Genomic DNA, 25187 nt, shown 5'->3' on the forward strand with positions numbered 1-25187 from the left:
TTACATCGACACATCTGTCCGCAATGATAAACATCTGCAGACAGATTGTTACAGAGTTTATACTCTTATCAGCCTGCTGCCATCTGTATTTACTCTGCTTTACTTTTTTATATATATATCAAGAATGTGTAATAGCTACCTGGATTTGCAAGGTTAAAACTCTATTCTCTGCTATTTGAGCATAATGGAGCGTGGCCTTTTCCACTAACAGAGTCTCCAGGGTATTTTTTTTACCCCTTCCACCTTTTCAGTTGAGTATTTCTTTTGCAGGCTGGGATGATCCGCACCGACTCAGATGAATATTTCATCGAACCGCTGGAGAGAGGTACTCAAGACCTGGAGGACGGGGGTAGAGTCCACTTGGTCTACCGGAGGTCGGCTCTCCTGCGGGGCCCATCGGACATCTCTGTGGACTACCAGGCGCAAGGTAGGATTCATCCTGGTGGGAGCGGTGGTCTCACGGATGTTTGCACACTTTCATCTGATAAACTCTATTCATTCACTTGGTTGAGGGATCTAGAGTCCTTAAAGCAGTGGATCTGGGCTTTCCCTTACTTTTATTTTGAGAATATCAAAAGATTTTGAGCCTTTAAAATGCCAAATAAAAGTCGCAAAAGCATCCAGCGTAAGCTTTCTGAGGATTTGGCCTCAAATGGACACGTGCACCTTCACCAAGCAGCAACATCTGCAGCCCGTTTGCATTCAGCTTTTGATTCTCTTTGGTGATTATTGTAACATGTAGACATGGAAATGTCCTATTTAGGGATGGTTCATTTTAGGATGGTTCACATGCGCTCTCATTCTAGCACTTGCATCTAGACACGTGTCACTCTGATTCGTGGGTCTTCTTGTGTTGTTGAGGAAAAGTGTTTGGCAGCCACTTTCCTTTTTGTTCCAAGATGTCGAATGCAGCGCGAGACAATCAAATTTGTCTGCTGCGTCTCTGTTGAACCTCAGAGAACCGTCTGTTATGCTCTTTAGGTGTGGTAAAACTGTATTCCCTTCCTGTCTGCACCTCCACAGACAGAAAAGCAGATGGAACCGCTCCATGCACTCACTGGTTTGCTCACAGATCAGCTTTGATTGGTGAAACTGACGGAAAACCACAGCAGAATTTACAGAAAAGTGATGCACAGTCTTGCTTTTGCAGACTTCACTGGGATTGCTGTATTGATTACTCTTAGGAAAGGAATGAAGCCACTGAGTGAACCTTTAGCCTTTACTCAAACTGATATAGACAGACAGACAGACACGTTTCTGCCCCCATCACCCCCATTCGATCCTCAAACCTCACCATAAACACATGTGTCTATGGTATTTATATATCATCACAGCAGTGTAATCTATTTTGTTCCCCCAGAGCTCCACTTTCTTCACTGCAGCCTCTACGTTGAGCGTTGAGGCTTCCTTGTCACCACTAGCTGCTGCCTGATCCTCCATGTGCAGGCTAGCCCTCAAAAATGACTTATTCAGCCCGCGAGACTTATTCGGTACATGTTTATCAGTGGGTGTCGTGTGCAAGTCAGGATTTCTGGCACTTGTGGACATGCTGTGAATTCTAAAGTTCAAGGAAAATTAAAGAAAAATGTGTTTTGTTGAGCGATTGCTTGCAGACAGATTGGTGAACTGCTGAAACCAATCCGTCTGGCCCGTTGAGCAGATTGTTAGATTGATTTTCCAGACTTTCTGGTTGAGGGCCAAGGATGAATGATTCCCCCTCTCCTTGACAAACACATGTTGTCATGTCAGCCACCTTGGCAGCAAGTTCCATTTCCTGTTTTTCATTCCAGGAAACCAAAATTCTTCTCGTATTTTGCTCTCAATATTCAAAGCCTTAAGTAATTTACCTTATTATAGCTGAAACCAATTATTAGGCCATTGTAAAGCAACTATACGTGCTTCTTTATTCTATTCGGGGCTGATTTCCTGTGCAGCCTCGCTACTTTGAATATCAGTGATATCAAACAGTTTGTGTGGAGTTTAACCACGAGGCTGCAGATCACGTTCATCCAACGATATCCGCTGTGAACTGCTTTGGGAAAAATTACCTTAAAAATGTTGCTGCGTCTTGCTCGCAGATATTTCAGAGCTCAGCAGTGTGTGCGTTCCCGAGAACGCTCCTGTTGGGAGTGAGATTAACAGAAACGAGGTGCTGAGAACGCGGCTCTGCGGTAGCTGCTGCGGACGAAATAGGCCAGACTCAAGGCTCATGTGGTGCACGTGAGTGAAGCTTTCGTGGGTATCATTAAATGTCTGAAAATAAAAAATCTTCTCATAAAATGTTCTGGGGGTGGATAAATACGTTTTTGGTTACTCGGAGATTGTTGTTTTTTGCTGTTATTTGATGATCAGGGGATATCTGTCTGGTCCATCATTATTTCATTAAGGTTGGTTCAATATTCTCAGAGTCTTTTTTTTCATCCTGTGTTGAAGAATATTAGGACCTCCTCACCTTTAAGGTCACGTAGGCTGTGAGAACTGCACCTGTAACAACCCCACCCGTAAAGAGGGATTATCCTGACACTCACAACAAATAATTCTGACTATTTCATTAATTTCAAAGTTTTAACAATTGAGTTTATCCCCTGAAATGCCTGATGGCAGAACAGCCGCCAGCGTTTTTCGTTTTCTATTCAAACAAAGCTCTGTGATACAGGATGCTAAGCAAAGCAAACAGAGCCCAGAGGGCTGCATGTGGAGAGGCACTAATAATCGGTCACAGCGGTGTTTCTTTACAGAGCTCCGCAAGTTCAACAGCCAGTTTCGTGAATGAGATTCTTTTGTGGGAAGGATTTGGTGAAATGTTGGAACGTTAAAGCATTTATGGATAAAAAACAAGTTAACATTACTGATGGGAACAACTCCAGGAAGATTGTGGAAGTGCTTTTTAGGCAAGGTCTTCATGTCCATTGACACACTTTGTTCTTCAAACTAAGCTACAAAAAGCTTCACTTCCATTTTCGTCGTGTTGTAAAGACGATCATTTAAGTTAGCAATACTTAAGCTAGGAGTTTGTTGTCATTGATCAGAGCAATATCAGACACAACTGTAATATTCACTATTTATAACATGGCTAAGAACCAAGCAGATTGTGAGAATTCACTTTTCCATTTTAATAAAGTAAGAAAAAAAGTTTATAAAGGTCCCATTTATGTTTCAATGAGACCTACCGACTACTAACAGGAATTGTTAACTATCTTATTCAGGGACTGAAATAACTGAGAAATTTCAATGCTGGATGGAAGCGTCCACCAAGGTCTGAAACCATCATTCAATCCAATCATTTATAGGCAGCAGTGCCAGCAGATGTTCACTCTTATTGGTTTTTATCCTTGTTCATCCTCAGAAATTTCCACAAAGAATTCAAGGTTTCTTTATTGTCAGTCTGTCACATGTTGACTGCGCAAATGTTTGTACCCAGGTCTCAGTTAGAAAGTGGAATTTCTTCTATATTACCATACGTAGCAGCATGGTGGGGGCCTCACAGTGATGGTCTTTTGTGTAGGCCTGAAGCTGGTCAGCAGAGCACGTAAGTAGCAACAAGTATGATGGAGATGTGGTTGGAGAGGCCCCTGTGGGGGCGAGGGACGGCTCTGTAGGCATCTTGTTTGTTGGTATAAAGCTGGTTGGTATGGTGACATGCCGGAGGAACCCGGGCAGAATCTCTGTCATGTTAACATGGTCTGGATTCACCATAAAGGACACATTTGGAAGCGACTTCTGAACTATGCTGATGTCGTTCGGTAGCTCATTCAGCACCTCGTTGTTGTGAGCAGCCATAATAAGCACTGCGGTAAACTCACGAGCAAGATAGTATCAAACGTTCTATTGCCGCGGAGCGACGGCTGTTCGGCATACTGTAGTTTGATCATCAGCCTTTTTTGACGGAGGAGCGTAACGTGAAATCTTTTTCCCCCCAACGAATTTGAATTTCTCTGTATTTGAATTTCTCCAAGGACGAACACTCCCAGTCTTCCAGAAGGGCCCAACAAAGAAGTCAAGGTGTTGGCTGGCAGCACAAATTAATTCAGGTATAAAGTGATGGGAGGCAACGTGCCGGGAATCACAAAGTGAGCAGGACTGATGCTGGTGATGCTGGTGTCACCATGCAGGTTCAGTGGAGCCTGATAACCTTCTGTTCCCTCCGGAAGTCTCCTGGGTGCATGCACACACAAGTGAACATGAAGAAAGAAAGAAAGAAATTTCATTTTTCCATTTCTCTCTAAGTATCCCCTTGAATCCCAGCATGCCAGACATTGTAATATTATTAGAAAGCTTTTCAGTTTCCAATTTTGATGTAGTTCTTTCAATCAGTTGAGCGTTTGGCTCTGAAACTCTCCTACTTTTGAGGCATGGGAGGATAGAAGTGCTCTCACTGGGCTTGACTTTAAAAGAATGCTATCATTTAATGTGGTGCTAAAAGAATAACACTTTGTGATATGATTAAAGGCGATTTCATTTCTGCACACAACCATTAGCCTGCAGTCACCTCCTGCTGTGGTATGATTCCATATAGGAAACCGAGTTGGAGGGCTCGCTGGGCTCTTTTTCATGGAATAATCTTAAAGACGCATGTGGAAACCAAGAGATAAGAAACTAAATGTCCATTTGCAGAAGGAGCAGGAGCTGAAATTAGGAGTAGGAGTTGAAAAAACAAGGTTAGGGTTCGAAACAATCACATCTTTCAGATTTGATTAAAAGCAAAAGAGAGGTTGTAACAGAAAGAAATGTGATGCTTTGTCGTGGTGGTGCGGCTGTTTGTGGAGATGCTGAGATGGCGGGAGCGCTAACGTGCTTCTTTAAAGAATCGCCTTCTTTCCGGTTACAAGAGGCCGTCACTGTTGACGTTGCGAAACGTCTTCATCGCTGTGTTAGCAAACAGCTGTTGGTCTATCGGATGCGGAATCATTTGGTATTTCCACAGATTTGTGGGAGCATTCGTACAAATATCGACGATGCCTTTGAAGCGTGTCCTCATTGTTCCGAGCCGCTGTTCTCTCAAATTTTGCTTGCGGCTCTGCACATGCGAAGTACCTTAGAGGTAGCAAGATTTGACCAGGAAACCTCAGCAAATGGTTATTAAACACACAAGAGTGAAAATATATGTTAAGTCGCATCTCAAGCCAGATGTTCTTCCTCGCAGCTCTACCCTCCAGTGAGCTCGCTGCTTTCCAAAGCGGTAGACAGCGTCAGTCCCCTGCTTCAGACTGTCTCCACGCTTGGGAGTTGTACGAGTCAAACCTTCCCAAGCTTGATCTGATTGTCTTTATTCTCCTTCACTTTGACAGCGTGCACCTTCAGGGGCCATCTTCTAATACAGCGCTGACAGTTCTTCAAGCACTTTTTTTCCGGTGTGCAGGTTAACAGCCTTTCCCGCCTTTCCCGTCTTTTCCAGCGACTGCTTTTATTGATGCTCATCCAATGTAAGCTGCCAGTATATAGCAGATAGCTCTTCCATTGGTTTTTGAGGTAGATTGTGTTGTTAGCTCTATTGTGGAGATCTTTTGGAAGGTTCCATCATGTTTGTTTGTTGCTTGTTTGTGTGTGTGTGCGCGTGTGTGAGAGAGAGATGGACCTTTTTAAAACCTTCCCACTCCCAAAAGATTTACTGGAAGTCCATTTTCTTCTGCTGAATTTTTCTTATGTGGGTAAAACACAAACCTCTTTTTGAAGTCTGCATCATATTATAGAAAATCATTTCCAGGGCCTCATTTGAGCTGGAACATGTTCCACCACCACCAACCTTGAATCTAACACCTCCTGTGTCACTGTGAAAAATTAAGCACCTTAATGAAATAAATAAATGACTATTTGCTATTTTTATTGCTATTTAATATTTGAGATTGCTGTTAGCCTCGTTTCACTCAGGGGGAAAATGTCAACAAGGTTTGCTTAACATTTTTAAATATGCTGGCCAATCCAAACAAGCAAAAATCTTTTCTGAGCACGTCCAAGTGATCCCTTTAGGTTTTTTTTTAATTATTAAAACAATGCATAAATCTATGCATCACTATGAAGTCATATTTATAGCACCATCTTCTGTTGACAGGAAGTTACCTAATTTAAGGTACTCGTCCACTTGAAAAGAATGTTGTGAAACTTTCTACGTAGGGCAGAACCGGTTGGAAATTTGATATTGGATTGGTCACTGAAGTAGCGGCCATTCTAACTACGTGGGGGCTGCTCCGTGCTGCTCGCAGCTTGAACTATTCCAAGTGTTCATTGTGCCTCATTTGAATCGATCAACGTTGGATTTAATTTATGCAGACACGTCTGTAATTTGTGTATGCGTACCTGATAAGCTTCGTCTACTTCCATTTTGTCAGAGGTGTCAGTGGGTGGTAATGTGCCTTGCATATCAGTTGATGTTATGGAGACGGCATGTCCACTGCTTTCACAATCAGAAACAACAGAAATCAACAGGGAACAAAGCTGGCTTACGGAAGCAGTGGAGATTAGGTTCGGATGAACGGGGACCGGCGGGGGCGGGGAGGGGGCTCTTGCTCCGGCAAATTTGGAGCGACATTCTTGGATTGTGAGCAGACAGCAGGGTGCAGTGTCAACCTGTCAATCTTGGCAGGTCCTCGATAACGTCAGCTGATCTACGCGTCACATTAGCACCTAGCGAGACGTGTGACGACGTAGATTGTCGAAACATGTCAGGTATGTGTAAAACAAACTGACTACCGGTACGTGTCTGACGCAAATTAAATCCAAAAGGTTAATGGTATCCTATGTGCTCAAAGAGTTCCATGTGGCAAACACTTGATTGGCTCTTCCCATCTTTTCTTTCTTAGCCTGCCAGCGACCAACTCACAGCTCAGCTCAATGCCGCTGAAGTTGCCTGATCAGTATATCAACTCGTAGAAATAGACGGTACTCGAAGCCTCATCGTCTGCTTGTTGACATTAAATATGGGCCATAGAGCCTCAATGATGAAGCTCAGCCGGATATTCTATGTGCCCACTCTCCACTTTCCACGTGTGTGTAGTGATTACAACATAGATGATTGCGTGGTAATGTTACAGTTTTGATACTGATATTCACCCCCTTCTGACCCCTTGAAAATGACTTGATCAGCCCTGATTTTTGATCACATGATCACATCCTCGTCTCCGGCGATCAAGAATATGATCAAGAACAAGGTGGACGCAGCATTAATTTGTCTGCCATTAAGCTTATGCTACGGCCCTAACGCACCTGTCATTAGCATCTCTGTCTGCATTTAAATCGTAATTCCTTCCTGTTGCTGTTTGCATGGTCCAACAGTGGGTTTGGAGTGTGTTGGAGAATTGCTGCTTGGGAAAATGATTGTTTCTTTAATATTTAACTTTCTTTAATATATTGCTGCATTACCATTTTGACCCAACTTTTGTCTGGCTAAAGCCTCACCTGACCCGGGGCGTGTCTGTTGTCCATTTAATGTCCTCCATTTGTAAGGCTTGCAAGAGATTCAATAATTTAGCAAGAAGAATCATTTGCTTTTACAAGAGTTTGCAGATAAGATAGATGAGTCAGATTACTCACTTTGCCTTTAGCTGAAAAACATTTAAGGGGGAGCAAGAAGGAAAAGGTACAGCACAAAAGGTGTGTAATAGCCACGTTTTAAAACATTTGCAATGATTAATTCTCGACCGTTTAATCGTGGAAAATCCCTCCGGTACAAATACGATGCACTGCCTGTTGAAACAGTCATTTCTGTAAATGTTTGCAAAAAGCTGTAAACACATATGGCCGGCCTGAGCAATGCAGCCAAGTATCCATATGTAGTGGCTAGCACTGCCTTGGGATTGTGCTGTTCTATCCACGTCTTAATGCTACAGCTCATTTTTCCAGCATGGCCTGTGTCTCTATCAGATTTGAACCCTGTTTTTGTAACATCTTAATTTGCCTTCTGTAGAACAAACATATTAATGTAGATGCTGCTTCTGGAAGTGCCTGAATGAGCTCGTTCTGAGGAAGCTCTCAGGATTCAGCAGATAGACCACAACTGGTTCAACTAGCAGGAAGCATGAATGCTCATTCACGTAAGTCTGCGATAAATAACATGACTTCCTGCAGCTCTGCTGGAGTCCTGAAGAGGTGTGTTAATTCACTCTTTCATATCCCACAGCTGTGTTCATGTCAGAGCTTGTAAATACTGAAATCCTGACAAAAGTCTTTGTTAACATCCAACACAGAGACGTGTCTAACGCACATTTACCCTATTGTAAAGGGGCTCGGTATTTTTCATCCTTGATTTTCATGAAATCCCTTTGACAGTCCACGGTCGTACAGCACAAGTGTTTGCATCACAATACAATCTGCACACACTATTCAAATCAAATCACCTTCCTATTTTGAATGTCTCCTTCACAATGTGCGAGTCTCTTTCACAAGGGCGCCTTTTGACTTTGAATTATGTCAGGTGTATTTCATCACCACCACTCAGGTCCAGTTCTATTTTGGGTGGATTTTGTTCTCCCCAAAAAAATCCTTAAGACTCCTATCTAAAAGCTCCTTGACCAGTTTGCAGTCAGTGGGGCTGGAACAGGCAGAGAAGTTGAGAAGGATGATGCTTTGATTGCACATTCTTGTCTTCTCTTAGTCCAAGCGTCCCTGAAGGAGGTCTTGTCCAAATGTCTTTCAATGACAGCTGTAAAGACGCTTGTCTGTGCATCAGAGGACGGCGTTGGGCCATTTGAACTCAGGAATTAGGAACGCATGTTTAAATCACTTGGAAGTTTTTAAGTCGTAATCTTGTCACACCTCCGAGAAAAAGACCTGTCTCTCAAGTCAGGACGTCAGATTTCTGTGTATTGTGCATGTTTGGCTGCAACAGTGCTGGATCTGCCCGTCCTTTTCCACAGCGTTACTCCCTGCGCCCTCCGCCTGTGATTCACTGCTGCTTTTCCAACTGCTGCAGCTTGTGCCGGGACAAGTGGTTGTGATAAGAGCAAATGGACCCTCAGCAGAAGCTAATGGCTTTTTCTTCACTTATTCTTCGTAATGGCCTAATTAGCATTCCCTGGAAGACAACAGCAGAAAAGAAACTTTTATCGGCACTGAGGTTCTCGCCGACTGACAGCGACGGGCTTAAGAAACAATCCTCTATACAGTGTCGGCGCATGTGTTTAAAACTACACGTGAACGTGGAAACTGTTTCAAGTGAGAGAGGAAGCAATTAGCTGCAGCGGTCCAGAACCATGGAAGTTTATCAGATAAACTCCGGGCAGTTGGAGTGGAGGGATTTTCTAATACGCTGTAAACAGAAGTAATTTTAACGGTGTCAGAGGTGAGAGGGAGCGCTTGGCATCCTCCTTCCCCAGGAGCGTGCATGCATTTGTGTACGCAGGCATTCATAATGTACCACAGCATTAACCGAGGACTTAAAAACTTGTAAATATTTGCTGCTTCCAGCCTAAGCCAAGGCTCTGAGGGAAGAATGCAAATTGCTATAAGCCTGCAATGCTTTGTTTTGTTTTGTGAACATCCTTCCCACTGTTGACGGCTCTGGAACTGTTATCTCCTTTCCATCGGGCCTCGCACAGATTTTCACCCGTGTTTGTGTGCTCTGGCATTAGTTATGACCTTTCTATGTGCATAGTCTCTCTGCACGCATGTTCGTGGGTTTACGCCAGGAGAAGGTCGACCAGACGCTCTCCCAAGATGCCAGTGTCTCTGTTCATCTGTTTATTTGTGTCAACACTCAGATGCACCACACTGTACGGTTCTATGTGCATCCGAAACCTATTTTCACTCAGGATTAGGGAGATTTTTGCTTGCTGATTTTAAAAGCGGCAACTTTTTGCACGCCGGCTCTGTTTACAGTGTTTTACTGTCCCACGTGTGGCAATCATAAACTCTCCTTTTTGTTTCCAGAATTTTACCTTCTAAAGTGTATTTTAACACATGCTACACAGAGGGAAATACAAACTTGGCACTTTGCAGAAACATTGGGTTGTTTGTACCTTTAGGAAAAGAGAGAGGTAAAGAAAATAACAGATGTGAGGACCAGAATATATTGAACTCCCCAGGAGGAAATACAGTGAGCATTTCTTCCCAAAAGGCAGTTCTCACCCTTCCATGAATGAAGTCTAAGTTTTGCTACAGGTTGTAACTGACCGACCTCAACAAGGCTCGCCGTTGTCTGCCTCCCTGCCTCTCTCACACACACTCACTCCCCACAGCTCCGGCTCTTCTCTTCCTCCACTGCAGGGCTGCAGCAGACAGACTTGCATATTTCTGACAGTAAATGGGCAGCTGGCTCGCTAGCCTACCATCCAGAATCGATACGGAGCTTCTCCGACTGCGGTGTTTGCCGCCACAATCGGTGGCTGAGCTCAGTCTGATCTGGTTCTGGTGCCAATACCAGAGTGTTTGCAGAGTTCAGTCCTTAAACACTAAATAAACCGCCTCAATCGGTCCGCTGTTCGGGTTCAGTGAATGAGCATCAAGCTAAAAAAATAAAAAGTGAAGTTGCTGTTGTTGGCTATTTTTGAGCTGCAGTAGTTTGTTTGTTTTTTCTCGCTGATTCTGGTAGTTCCTCAGTCATGTTTACTGAGGAGAAGAAGCCAAATGTAGGACAGAGACACACCGGTGAGCTGAGATCAGCGCTGATAGTGCAAGCTGTGGTTATGGATGCTCCTCCTTTTAAGTGGTGTGAAGTGGCAGTCAAATAATCCAATTTGAGTCGTGGGATGTGGGAATACTGGAAAGACGTGTGTAGCCAGGTGTCTTTGGGAGTGCATAACTGTTATCCACTGTGTCACCCTGTGTGTCTGCTGCCTGTGAGCACTTCCTGTTTGATTTTAATGCAGAATCCTTGTGGCACTTCCTGGTTTTATTGCATCATTGGAAGTCCCACAGCAGTCCAATAACAAAGGAAACTTAGAAATATGCTATTATATTTGGTGGTGTGCACACTCAACTGCAAGTGAATTATATGTGTAAGGGTAATACGTCATGTTTGGTGTCAGATCCAGCTCTTACCTGGGGTGAAATCCCTTTGATGAAAGCGGATCAGATGCAGATGCAGATTCACAGCTCCTGCTGGATAAGCAAAAACCCCTCTGCCTTTTTCAAGTACCTCTTCATCCTGTGATGATTGACTTCAACTCTCCTCGCTTGAGCCGTCAAGCTAAAAACAGCTAATTTAATGCACCACAAGTGCTGCTTATATACGAACCCCCTTCTCTGCTCCATAAAGCACATGAAACAGCCTTTTCCCAGGCAACGTTTTTGGTAGCCAGGCCGCTGTTAAATCCAAATGGTATCAACACACAGACATGAAACCGAAACAGGTCAAACCAAATGGGACCACAGTTAAATAAGGGCTTCGCAAGCAAATAACATGTCCCAGTATTGCCTTGGAGTCTACTCTCCAAAGGATTCTCAGACTAAAAAAAATAAAATTATGCTGAGTCATCATGTTCTATCTCTGCCTGCAAGTGATCCCATCATTACAGATTGATGAGACCTGCAGAACTTGTCACGGTTGAAGCCAGCAGAGGTTTCGCCGGTGAGCTTTTTTACAAAAAAAAAAACCCAAAACACCGCAGAGTCTTTGTTTTCAGACAAAGCGGCCTTGCCTTAAGAATCATTAGTAATTCTTATAATATGAGGCCCAGTGGGAGCAGAACAGCTGGCTTCTTTTTTAATAGCACGGCGGAACCCAGGTGGGCCAGAAATCATGCACACAGAGTGAGAAAACACTTGAAAAAAGTCACAAAAACAGTATTTCGGTGCAGAACCCGTGAGTCGTCCCTGGGAGCTCAGTCCTGTGGCCAGCATCTCTTCTGCTGTTGTGCTGTGGTGCCATAATTAGGCTGCTGTTATTGTTGTAGCCACTCTTCCTTCTCAGCTCTACTGAGATAGCAGGAAGTGAAAAAAGGGGGGTCTCCAACAGTATTGCCTTTGTTGTAAAATTCAGTATAATTATCTTTTATGTGCCACGGGGAGTCAAAAATCCCCTTACATGACAAGAACTTTATTACCGCTCCTAAATCAGCTGCAGTCTGAGAACACCATGGTGCTGGAACCAAAGAGGCAGACTTGTAAATGATGGTAATTTTGTTTTCTTTTTAAAGTTGTGGTGGAGATTGAATGAGAGGGTCTAACTTCTGGCCATTGTTCACTGCCCTTGGCTGCTATTAAACCCATATTCAACTGGAGAAGAAAGAAAATTGTGCACCTCCGATGGCCTAATAGGTTTTATTTATATGAGATTTCAATAAAGAGCGATGAGTGGTAACAAAGGCTCTGCAGTGCTCCTGTGTATAAGGACAGGAAATCTCCTGAATGATTTCTGACCTGTTTTTGTAGCAGAGGTTTCAATACCCACAAGGTGTCGAGTGAGGATTAGCTTTTTCTTAGAATAGGAGCAAAAGTAAAGCTCAAGCTTTCATTTTTTATTCACGATGTACATAAATTATCTTGTGTTTACCAGTGTATATCTAAAGTCTTGTTTTGAGTTTAAATATGCGTCACGCAGAGGTCAGTTCACAGTTGACCACTTTTGATAAAACATGATCTCACCTTTTACAGGATTTACCAAGTATTGAGATAGTGTAGATTCTTTCCCTGAGAGGATCTTGTGTGTTTATGTCCTCCCAGTGATAATATGAAGTGTGTCAGTATGCCACTCGCACTCCTGTTGGGTTTTCTGTTGGTACCTTCACAGCACATGTGGTACATTTCCACTGCAGGCCGATGGCGAGTTGCTTGTCGTTAACCTCTGTGCTGTTTTTAGCCTGCGGCAGCTCTGGCTGGCCTCGTTGCCACCTTGCCACACAGCGCCATGTGTGGGCAGCCGCCAGCGAGGGGCCTCTCCGTCTCCTGGGCTGCCATTGCTGCTGCATGCTGGTGCTCTCGTGGGACTGGGCAGTGGGCCCTGGAAGGGGCGAAGCAGAAGTGGAGGAGGAGTGGGTGGAGGCCGGCTAATGACTGAAGCACACTAGTAGTTTTAAGGAGTGCTGCTGGCGGAGTTCGGGGTGGTGGTCCCTTTGCTTTTGAAGTAGGGCGCTCAGAAATCCTGTTTACTCAGGAAGGGGAGAGAGCTGCCCAACGCACAAGAATGCCTGTGTCATTCTGGAGTCGGCGGAGAGGAGGAATGCACTCCACAATCCCAACACTGTCGGAGCCAGCCCAGGACTGATGTGGCAGCCATTTCTTATTTATTTTAGCTCCATCTGCCCTTGCTCACTGGCTCTGTCTGTGGCCCAAAGCATCCTTGGAAAAAATATAAAATTACATTTTTATTTATGGCTCCAGATCCCAAGAAGCAAGCGTAGGTTCCATCGTGGATGAAATGTTACTGAAAAGATCCGTCTTAGCTCCAATGATTTATTTATTCCAGGGCTTCTTAGAGGAGGATCCTCTTCAGTGGGAGGATCCCCTCTTTGGTCTACCCTGAAGGACCGATGAAGATTCAGAAGCAGTTTGGTCTCAGGAACTGCAGATGGATGGATGGATGGATGGATAGATGGATGGATGGGTGGGAGGATGGATGGGTGGGAGGATGGATGGATGGATGGAGGATGGATGGATGGATGGAGGATGGATGGGTGGGAGGATGATGGATGGATGGGTGGATGGATGGATGGATGATGGATGGATGGGTGGGAGGATGGATGGATGGATGGATCGATGATGGATGGGTGGGAGGATGGATGGATGGATGGGTGGATGGATGGATGGATGGATGATGGATGGGTGGGAGGATGGATGGATGGATGGATGGAGGATGGATGGATGGATGGATGGATGCATGGGTGGATGGATGGATGGATCGATGATGGATGGGTGGGAGGATGGATGAATGGATGGATGGATGGATGGATGGATGGATGGATGAATGGATGGATGGATGGATGGATGGATGGATGGATGAATGGATGGATGGATGGATGGATGGATTGATGGATTGATGGGAGACACAGTCAAACCACCACTAGCCCTTTGTTGGTTTCGTTGTAAATTTCTGTTTAATTCATCCTGAAATGGTTTGAATATCACAGAATTGTGGAGCAGAGCCAGACACCTCCGCCAGGTTAATCTAGAGCCGCGCATGTGGGCCTCCACTACCTCCCTGGCAGCCTAATTTTTTATCACAAGCATATGGAGGTTTTACCAAATACTGTATGTTCACAACACCGCAATCATGCATGCGAACATGTAACTGTTGTTTACCCTGGGTTTGTTGGTAACTGGGATGCTGGATGTCATGTTCAGTTCAGGGCCAGAGTGCACTGAGAACACATGGACTTTTTCTTAATGTGACCAGGGAGGACTTGGCTTTGTCTTCACTTTGAGGATCACAAAGAAAATCCTTTGAAGGAAATACAAAGGGTGTGTTTCACATTGAAATGGGCAGGAAGCTTTGATTTTAGAATAGATCGTGTTTAAATGGGGATTAAGTGGCCCTGCAGCACAGCGTCCTTTCCCCCCGTGGCTGAGAGGATCCCAGCTTCAGCATTGGTCATCTTCCCCGGCCAAGTAGTGTCACCCACAAAGACACCCTGATGATTCATTCATAGCACCTCCATGTGATTCTCCTCCTGCCTTCTGCTTTCATGATCAAATGAGCCGCTGTTGGGAAAAAATGTGACCCGAGTGCCTCACTGAAGCTCTCGGTATGAAAGGTTCCTTTAATCAGTCGTAGGTGCACTTCTCCGGATTATAAAATGGACGTGATGAAGGATTCCACTCGGGCGCTGCTCCTGGGGAGTTTTGACAAAGGTGGCCTCAGCCTCTAGATCATCAGGTTTATTCGGGGGCGGTGGAGCCCTCAGCAATCCTCGCTGTGTGAGGCTGCGTCTTAATGTGTGGCACATGGCCATCGGGACTGGAATTAGGGAACGGGAGATTATACGGTGCTTGGGGTGGTGACTATGCGCCTCCTGCTGTGCTGTGCTGCCACCATCTTTGCGCCCGCTTTAGGCAGTTTATCAGTTTATCTGTATTCTGTGGCTTAATTACTCAGAGTAATGATCATGCAGATTAACTCAATTGTTTTGTAAAAACGAATGATCAAGTTTCCTCTCTGTGCATAATTTGCTCTAATTCTAAACCAAATCCAAAGACTCATGACTGACGGAATCACAGCTTCTGTTCTGTAGTTTACTAAATAATTATATGCTAAATGTAACGGAGGATGATTAGATATTGATTGTGATGGGTGTGTGTGTTTCTGTTTGCATTGGCGCTAACATTTATTTGCCACTGTCTCCTCCTGATTCCTATGCAGAGGCAGAGCTGGATGCCCCTGGGACTCTTGACTCCCTGACCCAGCAGGTCAATGACACTGTTAAGCGTCGCCGCCGCCGCCGAGACGCTGGGGAGGACGACTACAACATAGAAATCCTACTGGGGGTGGATGACTCTGTTGTTCGCTTTCATGGCAAGGAGCACGTGCAGAATTACCTCCTCACGCTCATGAATATTGTAAGTCACCATTTTGAATAGCGCTAAAAGGGGCTTATGATGTAGAAGCCCCAGGGAGACCCCATGGTCGATGGTCTATGTGTTGCTGTATCTGTTTTGAAGTCATGAGTCAAGCAGCCTGTTCCCGAGGTTATTATTTGGTAGGATGTTTTATTGAATATTCTTTTAGAGATTCAGGCACACGTTAGTTATCGCAAATTAATTTAATATAACCAAAGCTTGTCTGAGGAATTGATTTTACACTTTGCATCTTTTTGAGGTTGTAAAAGGTTTTAATGAGATCCGTTTTGGTCTCCCGCCAAACTATCGGCTACATTCAGCTCCCACAAGCATCTGCATCCATTCACAGAACCATGTCTTTGTTCAGAGTTCCGTTGAAGTTATTTTTACCTTATAAATTGAAGTTGTTTTTTGTTTCCTGTATTCAGATGTTCAAGCAGAACTAATAAGCACTCAATTTTCTCTTCCAGGACCTTAAGCTCCCCTCCCCCTAAGCTCTGATCTGCTCTGAGATCCACTTTCTCTTACCAGCAACATTGAGATGCTCCCTCCGGAACCTTCTCGGTGTTGTATATGCAACATAGCTGGTGGTTAATCACATGTATCAGTGCATATATTACACTTCTCACCATGCCAAGACACATTTATTAACCCCTCGTGATAACATCACCACTGTTCAGTCCACAAGGAGCACGTTCCACCACAGGCATTTCCTTTGCTGCGTCTGCTTTCACTGTGGTGGCCCCTCATTGGGATCAAGACTTAATCAAGAAGCCCCCCTTTCTCACATTCTTCCATCATCTCTCTTTTGCCATCATTAGAGTCACCCTCCCCGAGGCATTTCCACGCCGAGACCTTCCTTGAATGAGACTTTTCAGTGAGATGGCGAAGAATAAACAAGGCCCACATCATCTTCGGTCCATTTTCTGACCCGAGCCGTGTCCTTGCTGTGCATTAGCCATCGGTCCGCTGGCGATCAAACCTCAGGAACTCTAGATGGCTGTGCGCCACAAGCTTGAATACAGGCGCGTCGTCAAAGCAGCACAGCTAATCGTTAACAATGTTTTCGCCTCAGATGGCTTCGCTGTTTATCAGTGGGAGATCCATACAGCAGGCGTGAGCAGGAGGGGGGCGCCATTGATTTAGTTTCACTTGGAAACTAGCTGTTGATTGCAGAGAGAACTGCTGGTGATTTGCTGAGCCTTTCCTATATATGTTATTGTCGTTATATGGGGTGCGAGACATGGTGCAGCCGTGCACGTTCCATGCAGCCTTTTTAGCTTCTGTAGCCTGTAAGATCATGGGACGCTGTTTCAGGTCCATTGATCATACTTGTAACGTGTCAAAGCTACAGTGCAGAACTTCTGCATCCTTAATGAGGCTTCACAGTCAGCGTATTAATGAAGTCATCAGCTCTGACAGGCTTTGAGCTGCTGGAGCTCATCCTGACACCTTCTTTTTTTTGGAGAACTGCTAGGAGTCACTGACCTATCAGCATCATGAAAGGAGAGGTGCAAATCCGGAATGGTTTACTGGAGTTTCAAAGAGGGGAAGCTCATTTATTACACACACAAACACACACATACACAAACAAACATACGCACCCTCTCCAGACCACAATTAAACTGATCATTAGAATCCACCCACAGTCAAATGCTCGTGTACTGTATACGCGTGCAGAGTGTATACACTCTGTTGTCTGGTTCAGCAATAAAATTTTAAAGGCGTGCATGACATGAAGTGCAAGGTTATGCATGTGAAGTGCACGTAAACGAGGAGTCGCCCTTCAATGTTAATGCTAAATTGGTGGCACAGGAACCTCATCAGGTCCAATATTTAAAAAAGAAACAACACGGTGTTTTTCTAGGCAGCAGTAATCAGCCCCGCCAGAGTGAGCTCTTCAGAGTGAATCACGATCCTGTTATTATGGTTGAAAAGCTACTGATTTCCAAGCTAAAGACAGGTCAAACGTTTAACAATCAACTGAGAATTCAGATGTGAAAAAAGGGTGTTTTTAATGCTGTTGAGCCCTGAATCACCTCTGTTCCCACCTCTGTTCCCACCTCTCTTTCACTGATGTTGCTCCCTTCTCTCTCACGAGTATGTTACTATTTAATGACTTTGCATCATAGGCTTTGAATCAATATTGATTGAAGGTACTAGAGATTTAACTTTTCATGGCTCAGCACGCATGCCTGCAGGCTTCTCTTCACTAGCTGTATGTTCAAGACTCATTTATACACAATATTCATCACAGATTCCTTATTAAAACATTTTTCTTGTGTCTAACTGACCAAAATAAAGCACAAATTTAATTTCTCAAAGGTGAGATTGCTTCATTCTCCATTTTGAGCCAACATAATGTGACATCCAAGTTTTAGTCAGCAGGACAGTCTTGGTTTCATAAATCAAATTGCTCCCAATTCAGTGAGGAGCACTTGGAGAGTGTTGACATCCTGCAAGTCATCACATGTTCCCCAAAATCAAATTTTGCCAGAAGTGATTATAAGACATTTAAAAAGGGATGATAATTAATACCAATCAGTAGACAGCAGCAGAACTAAGGGAACCTCAGCGTGCCCTCCATGCTGCATATGGTGACGCGCTCCCATCCCACTCGGCGCTTCCTTGCACAGCTTCTGTTGCTGGATCAGCCTGGATCCCCATGTGTTCGGATCTGGGATCAAATTCTCCCATCAGATGTGACAATTCTGTTATATGGACCAGATCAGCCATGAAAATATAATCAAAGCCCAGCCTTGTGATTTTGAGTTCAGCCAATAACGTTTACTAATGCCGTTTTTCTTTGAGGGTTCTGCAACAGGTCGTTGCATTAAGCAGCTGCGTCCCACCTAAAAGAGGTCTGCTGAGAGAGGCGCAGGAGTCGAGCAGCGACTCATAACCGCTGTTTGAGATTCTCAGCATGTCCCCCACTTGAGCTTTTACTGACTGGTTAATGATTCATGGAACAGCGCGGGGATTCTTTTTAAAGTTCCTGAGCTGTTTCTCTGATAGACAGTGCAATTCTGTATGCCGCGTCCAAATTACCCCTCGAGACGAAGGCGCCGCCTTCAGAGCATAACTTTTTTCACCTTTCTCGGTAGATTTTCTGGTCAGCTTTGACTGATGTCAACGGGTCTTGTGATCACTACGGAGCTTAAGTGGACCTTTCTCCCACATGTGTCAGCCCGGCTCTCCCTCCAGAGTGTAGGTCTGCATGCAGTAATTGTGACAGCCAGCAGTTCAGAGCTAACAAAGAGAATATTAAGCTATATTTAGTCAAAGGAACTACTTTTTTAGCACACGGTTCTTTCATTCCTGACTCTCTAGAGCTTTTCAAATCTGCAGTGTTTTTCCTTATTTCCGTCACAATCTAACTAGTTAATACCAACATTTTTCCCACGCTGATTTACTCACACAGATGCATATTTTGCCTAATCTTCGATCTTCTTTCCACAACTTCAGTGAATAATGGCCACATTTAATGAGCATAACCAGTAAAACTGGGCAAATTACCATCTCGATCTCAGCCAAGTGATTAGAATCTGCAGAAGTCCTGTCTTGAGTCCTCCAGGTTTATTTATTTCCCTGTTTCCCTCTTCTCGCTCCTCTTTTCCTATGATTTCTCCAGAGCCTCCGTGCGTCTGTGCATCAGAGGCTTTAATTGACTGGACTATTTGTGGAGCCAGTTAATCTGTGTGTCCATCTCAATAGTCAACATATGGCCTCCGTTCTGTGGCACAATAAGAATGAACTGTGCTCTGCTTTTGTTACCTTTGTCGTGACTAATGAGGCTGGAGTGCTGAGAGCAGCACCGTCTTTAATAATTGTCGCCGGAGCGCAGGTGCAGCACGACAAGTGATCCTCTGGTGAAGGGATTCTGTCTTTTCCCATGTTCTCTCTCATGATATTCCAGACACAGACAGCCACCGCATCAATCCATTTATTGGCAACGGTGCCTGCCCTGAAATCTCCGTGCCATTCCGACGTTTTGCTCCTTTCCAAAGAAAAACCGTCTGTCACTTGCATGAGAATTGTGAAGAGGATACAAAATTCTGCACAAAGGCTTGTTTTCTCTATGCTTCTACGCCCGGCACAGTCTGTTTCCTACAGTAATGACACTTTTAAAGGCTGCGGGGCTCAAACCTTCCTGTCAGTTTGACTAATTATTGCAGAATCATGTGGGGGGGGGCACAATACTGTTGAAAATGTAGAAACCAAAAATATCTAAGGAAGCAGAAATGAGTTCTTTTGAGAACTTTGAGTCAAGCACTACTTTTTGATTTCTGTTGGTGGCTTTTAAGTATTACAAAGCTCCTTCCTGGGCCACTATGCTGTGCTCATTTATGCATATCTGTTCTCTTTAAGTCAGCCAACATTTACACAACTATTCATCCGCTCTTTTATAAACCCAAGCCTTTCCCTTCTTTCAGTGTGATTGTTGTGAGGCAGTTGGACAGGATCTCAAATATTTTTAGTTTCAAACGCACCATTTTGATTCTGCTGCGTCACTGAAGGATGGAAGTAAGAGTTCTGGCTTTTTTATAATGAGGACCACTTCCTGGGAGTGTCACTGTGGAAGACCTGGGCTAATTCGTGAAGCAGAGGCCAGTGATGCTCTGCTGAACAGCCGAAGAGCTCTGGCAATCTGAGAGTAATCCAGAGAAAATTGGATGCTAGTGTCTTCTAAAAGTCCAAGCAATTGTGTTAGTTTTAATTTTCCCATTAGGCAGATACTGTATGTCAGACCCACAAATCATTTCCATTTATTGTCTTCCTGCTCCTGAATGTTCATTATTCAGAGAGCCCAAGGGTTTGAATATGAATGTGCATATCTGTTGGTCTGCTTACGTAATTGCGGCAACCATGGTGACCTTTCCAGATTGTATCTCACCACCCACCCGGTGTCACCGGGGGGAGCCTGAAACTGACTCTGCATGAGATAAAAGTGGGAATAGATGGATGTTTTAAGATGCAACTGTCAGCTTTAATCTGGCACATTTCATTGAGTAATTCAGAAAGGAAATCACGGAATCGGCGTCGGTTCCTGTGACATTTACCGTTGTGTCCAATCATGATTAATTAACACCTTAATCAGTTGTAATTACATCAGAGTTGAGTTGAGAGCTGAGCCAGCAGTGAGGATTGTAATTTACTCATCTGCTCCCTATCGTCTGTATCATCATTGTAGTCACCTGTTCTCTGGCGCCACCACGAAAGTTGACAACAATAATAATATTTTTGAGTGAAATACTTCATATTTTATGCAGTAATTCAGTGAGAGCACCACTGAACTCTGTATAAAAGTGACACTGTTCAGGCAAATCTAATTGAGTTACATTTTTTTTAAAAAGCTGAAGGGACCAAACTTGACACAATGTTACATGTAATATATTTTTTTAAGTTTTATCTTTTAGGAAACTGTTGACTTAATTAAAGCAACGTCATTTGGCCTGCGATGAAAGCGCACGCACGTCTCAGCCGGCGACGGCTCTTTTACCTTATTTAATAAACTTCTGACGCGGCCTGCCGCCACTTTGAGGATAAGAGAGAAGAAGGGAACCTGTCGGGAAGCTGTGATGTTTCCTTGTCTCACAACATGTGAATGAGCGGATCATGGCGTGACTGAGACAGCTTTTAGTATCTTAGCTGGGCCCGAGGGGCAGACAGGCCGCAGCTGCGCGTTCAGCAGCTTTTCTCTCGCCTTTTCTAAGTCACCCTCCACCGCATCGTTGCCTCTTACAGCCCGATACAGACAACTGGCAAGACCTCAGGCAACGGAAAATAATGACTTGAGATTGATATTGAGACCAGAGTATACGCGCTACGGTTGTTTGCTTAGCCCTGAATTCATGCAGGCTAATTGTAATCATATTCCTGCAGGTTCACAAGCCTCGGCGTCGGCAGCTGTGCTGTTTCAGAGATGACACGCGTGCTCCGGATGTCTGATCGCATGCTGTTTAAACGTATTATTCGCCTTTTCAACCATGTGTGGTGGAAAGAACGCTGGCATATTGTGAAGCGTAGCGGCGAGACTGCAGTGAGAAATCACTGGTCCATAAAAACCCAAGACCCAGAGTGTCACTGACAAATGTTCACAGCTACTAACGAGGTCTTTCCTATATGGTGTCAGGCAGCTGGAGAAAGGCTTGATTTGTTCACTGATTCTATTCATATATTAGTGGATACAGTCATGCGTGTGCTTTAATGGCAAACCAGCAGCGGCATGCACGATGAGAGTGATGGGAGATGATGCACTCATGCTACTCTGGGATTCATCTTTAAATGACATGGATACAATATTTATATTTCTAGTTTGCTGTATTTTTCTATCATGTAATCGGAGAATTTGAGGTATTGAGGTAAAGCTTCACAATTGCAGTTTAAAGTAGAACTTTTCCAGTTTGACAGGTCTAGTGGGGAAAGATGTGGTGCATCTGGTGTGTTCAGTGAACAGAGCGCTGGCACTGGTCTGTGATTGCACCCAATCAGCGGGCCAAGGACATTTAGCCCACGTTCTCCCTCTCTGCAAAAAAAAAAAGGCCCGCAATTAACGGGACAGTTGAAAGAAATGTCGTTCCTTTGTCTATAATGGTCCTGTGACAAAATGTCCCATTTGGTTTCCAGGTGAATGAGATTTACCACGAGGAGTCGCTGGGAGTTCACATCAACGTGGTGCTGGTGCGGATGATCATGCTGGGCTACGCCAAGGTGAGTTCCCAGTTCCAGTTTCTCTGTAACACACCAGCGGTTTTTAGAAAGTGTTTGAAAGTGGGAAAGAGAAAAGTAGCAAATTAGATTTAACTCCATGTGATGCATTGTGAGCTGCGCAATCTGAGGTCCAATTGAAAATGTCTTTGGAATTCCCGGATGAACTGGAATAAGAAAGAAAGCTCTCTGTCCCAACTGATGATCGGCAGGTCTCAGGCAGTGATGACGCCAGCCCCTCCGCATGGCAATTATGTGCACAGCAATTTGTTGTCTTTGCACGGGGGAAGGATCTGACCCAGGGACGACGCCTCAGTGGGGGGAGAGAACAGAAATCAGTCCAGCTTCAGTGTGATTACAGCAGCCACGGAAACACCCACAAAGCCATTCTTCTCAGCACTCAACTCAGCCTGTTTTGAAAGTGCTCCTGCATTCTCATAATTCAGTGGCAGTCACAATGGCAATAGAGCACCGCATTTAGTGATGTGGTGTAAAATAGACATAAATACGTGAGGACGCCGGCCGTTCTTTATGCAAATCTCACAGCCTTCATTAAGGCTGCGGAGATGGTAAATGGGAGAAAGGGCATGCTGATTATAGAGGTCTGGCCACTTTCTCTGCTGTTCACCACTGATGTAGGAGAATCACACTTATATGTGAGTTAATTGGCATTGACTTAATAATGTGTACCCACCCAGCTTGTAGTGCTTTAAATAAGATGAAGAGAGCAAATTCATTTTGGCATTTGTTTGCTCCACTTCCATTAGCTGCTACTGAAATGTCTGTGCATGTTTAATTCATCAATGGGCCAACAAGGAATTCCACTGTATTTTTATGATCGACTGCAGTATTTCAGGTCGGCGCATGTGTCGGATCACGCTCCCACCCCCCTCCATCACCTTACTGATGGAGGGAAGGCAACTGCTAGCTCAGAGATAGTCCCAAAATTAGCAAAGAAATGAACGACTGTGCTCCAGTCTGTCCTATAAATGGCTGCATCGTTGGGTGCTCGGACCCGGACCAGGTTGAGATTCCAAGAGAAGCAGTGTGTTTCATGCTTGTTTACACTTGTGTTCTCCAGTTTCTTTCAGAAACAATTGTACTGGTGAGGGGGGGGGGGGGGGGGGGGGGGGGGGCTGTGTCTGAGTTCACGCAGTAAGTTTCTCTCATTCTCCCTTCTCAGTCAATCAGCCTCATCGAGCGAGGGAACCCTTCCCGGAGCCTTGAGAACGTGTGCCGTTGGGCCTTTGTGCAGCAGAAAAGCGATCCTGATCATGCGGAACACCACGACCATGCAATCTTCCTCACTCGCCAGGGCTTCGGCCCCACCGGCATGCAGGGTAAGAAGCTGGTTTCAGATCTTCCATTTGGATCCACAGGAGGGCTAATTCACATGTCCAGAAATCTGTGTCTTCTGTTGACGACAGTGAGGAGAAAATCAAAACCTTCCCCAGGAAAGCTCCTCATCTCAGATGTTTACCCTGTAAACAACCACTACATTGGTTTTGCCCACAGGCTTTAAAAAACGAATGAATCCCAAACGCTAAAGGAAGATTATTCACAAGAGTGGGAGCATTAGCCAGCAACATATACGCAGGAGTTCATGATAAAGGATGACAGGCTTTCAGAAAAATGTTAAAATCCAGACTACAGGTGTTATGAGCTCTGCCAACACTTCAGGTGTCGTTTGTAGGTGCTGCTGTTCGTCAGTCCCGTTACAGATGGGAAACAATCAAACCCACAGCACCACAGAACCTGTGTCAAGTGTAAGAAAAACACCTTCAGCATCTCTGTTTGAGGCCAAGCTGATGAAAAGGAGCAGGAAGACTCATTTATCCTATGGCTGTTATTATAACACTTATTATTTATATAATAACTCCAAATGGCCCAATATGGGTGTTGTCATTATTACAACTGCCTGGTGGGGGCAGTGTGGAGTGGTTGCATCTTTTCATTTAAGATATTATACGCACATTAAACGCATAAAGTGACGATTGCATTGTTTAAATCCAGTCAGGTAATGTTTCTAACTCCTTAAAGCTCAGCAACTGTTTAAAGAAGCCATGTTGAGGATTTAGTGACCCCTAGAGGTGGGAGTGCAGCTAATAGACCAGAACTGCTGCACTCAAAACCCTCCTTTTCAAGACCGTCGGAATCTGTGGTGGCTGTTCTAGAACAAAATGGATTTCTCCATTGGACTCTCTAATTGATCTGTGTACTGTAGCCATTCTGGGGGCTTCAATATTTCTGTATGTATCTACTAAAACCAATGAATATGCTAAGTTGTTCATTTTCAAACATGTGACTAGAAGAGAAATACACAGGAGACCTTTAACTGGTGAGAGACTTACGCTGAGGTTGTTTGATCAATACTCTTTGGAGGACTAATCAAACATCACGCGCATCAATTCTTGGGTTTGTTTTTATTCGTTTGAACATGGATTTAAATGAAGACCCAGAAAGGGAAAACATGGTCGAAATGAAATGAAAACGCCTCTATATTATATTGAATTCCTTTCTGGTGGACTTTGATATTTTTCTCTAAAATAAGTGACAGGAGTGTGCGATGAAGCGGGTGCTACTGGACTGGACCTTCTCCTTTTTTAGCAGATCTTTTAATTCTGCTGCATCATTATGGAATTGGAGAAGATTAAAAGACGACGTCTCTTGAGAGTTTGCAGGAGGAATCCACCTCAAGATAGAGGGAAATGTGTCCGTCATTGGGTTTGAATTTGTGCTGTCTTGATGCGGCAATGAGAAGACATGAAGGTTTCTCTGTTTGAGGTTTTTTTTAAAAAAATAGGAGATTCTTAGTGGCTGAAATTGTTGTTTGAGTTTAGATTGTTGTGATATCAGTGAAATCCGTGAATGTCAGACTGACTAAGACCAGTTTTATTAGCGCTGTCGTCCCGGCCCAGTTATCAGCCCTTCATTGTGCTGAAGCGGGTCGTGTGTGCGTGTGTGTGTGTGTGTGTGTGTGTGTGTGTGTGTGTGTGTGTGTGTGTGTGTGTGTGTGTGTGTGTGTGTGTGTGTGTGTGCGTGAGTGAGTGTTTGTA

The 25187-nt window shown here is 44.4% G+C and overlaps 1 protein-coding gene across 3 annotated transcripts in view; it reads left to right on the forward strand.

The window, feature by feature from the left end:
• adamts3 (ADAM metallopeptidase with thrombospondin type 1 motif, 3) overlaps positions 1-25187 on the forward strand; it is a 73491-nt gene that overhangs the window by 17346 nt on the left and 30958 nt on the right. For all 3 annotated transcript variants that reach the window (XM_029829799.1, XM_029829800.1, XM_029829801.1), the window contains exons 4-7: positions 271-427; positions 15227-15423; positions 22051-22134; positions 23315-23471. In XM_029829799.1, coding sequence (XP_029685659.1) covers positions 271-427; positions 15227-15423; positions 22051-22134; positions 23315-23471 — 595 coding nt within the window. The remainder of the gene's footprint in view (positions 1-270; positions 428-15226; positions 15424-22050; positions 22135-23314; positions 23472-25187) is intronic.

Source organism: Takifugu rubripes, chromosome 21 (genome assembly GCF_901000725.2).
Source record: "Takifugu rubripes chromosome 21, fTakRub1.2, whole genome shotgun sequence".
Classification (NCBI taxonomy): Eukaryota; Metazoa; Chordata; class Actinopteri; order Tetraodontiformes; family Tetraodontidae; genus Takifugu; species Takifugu rubripes.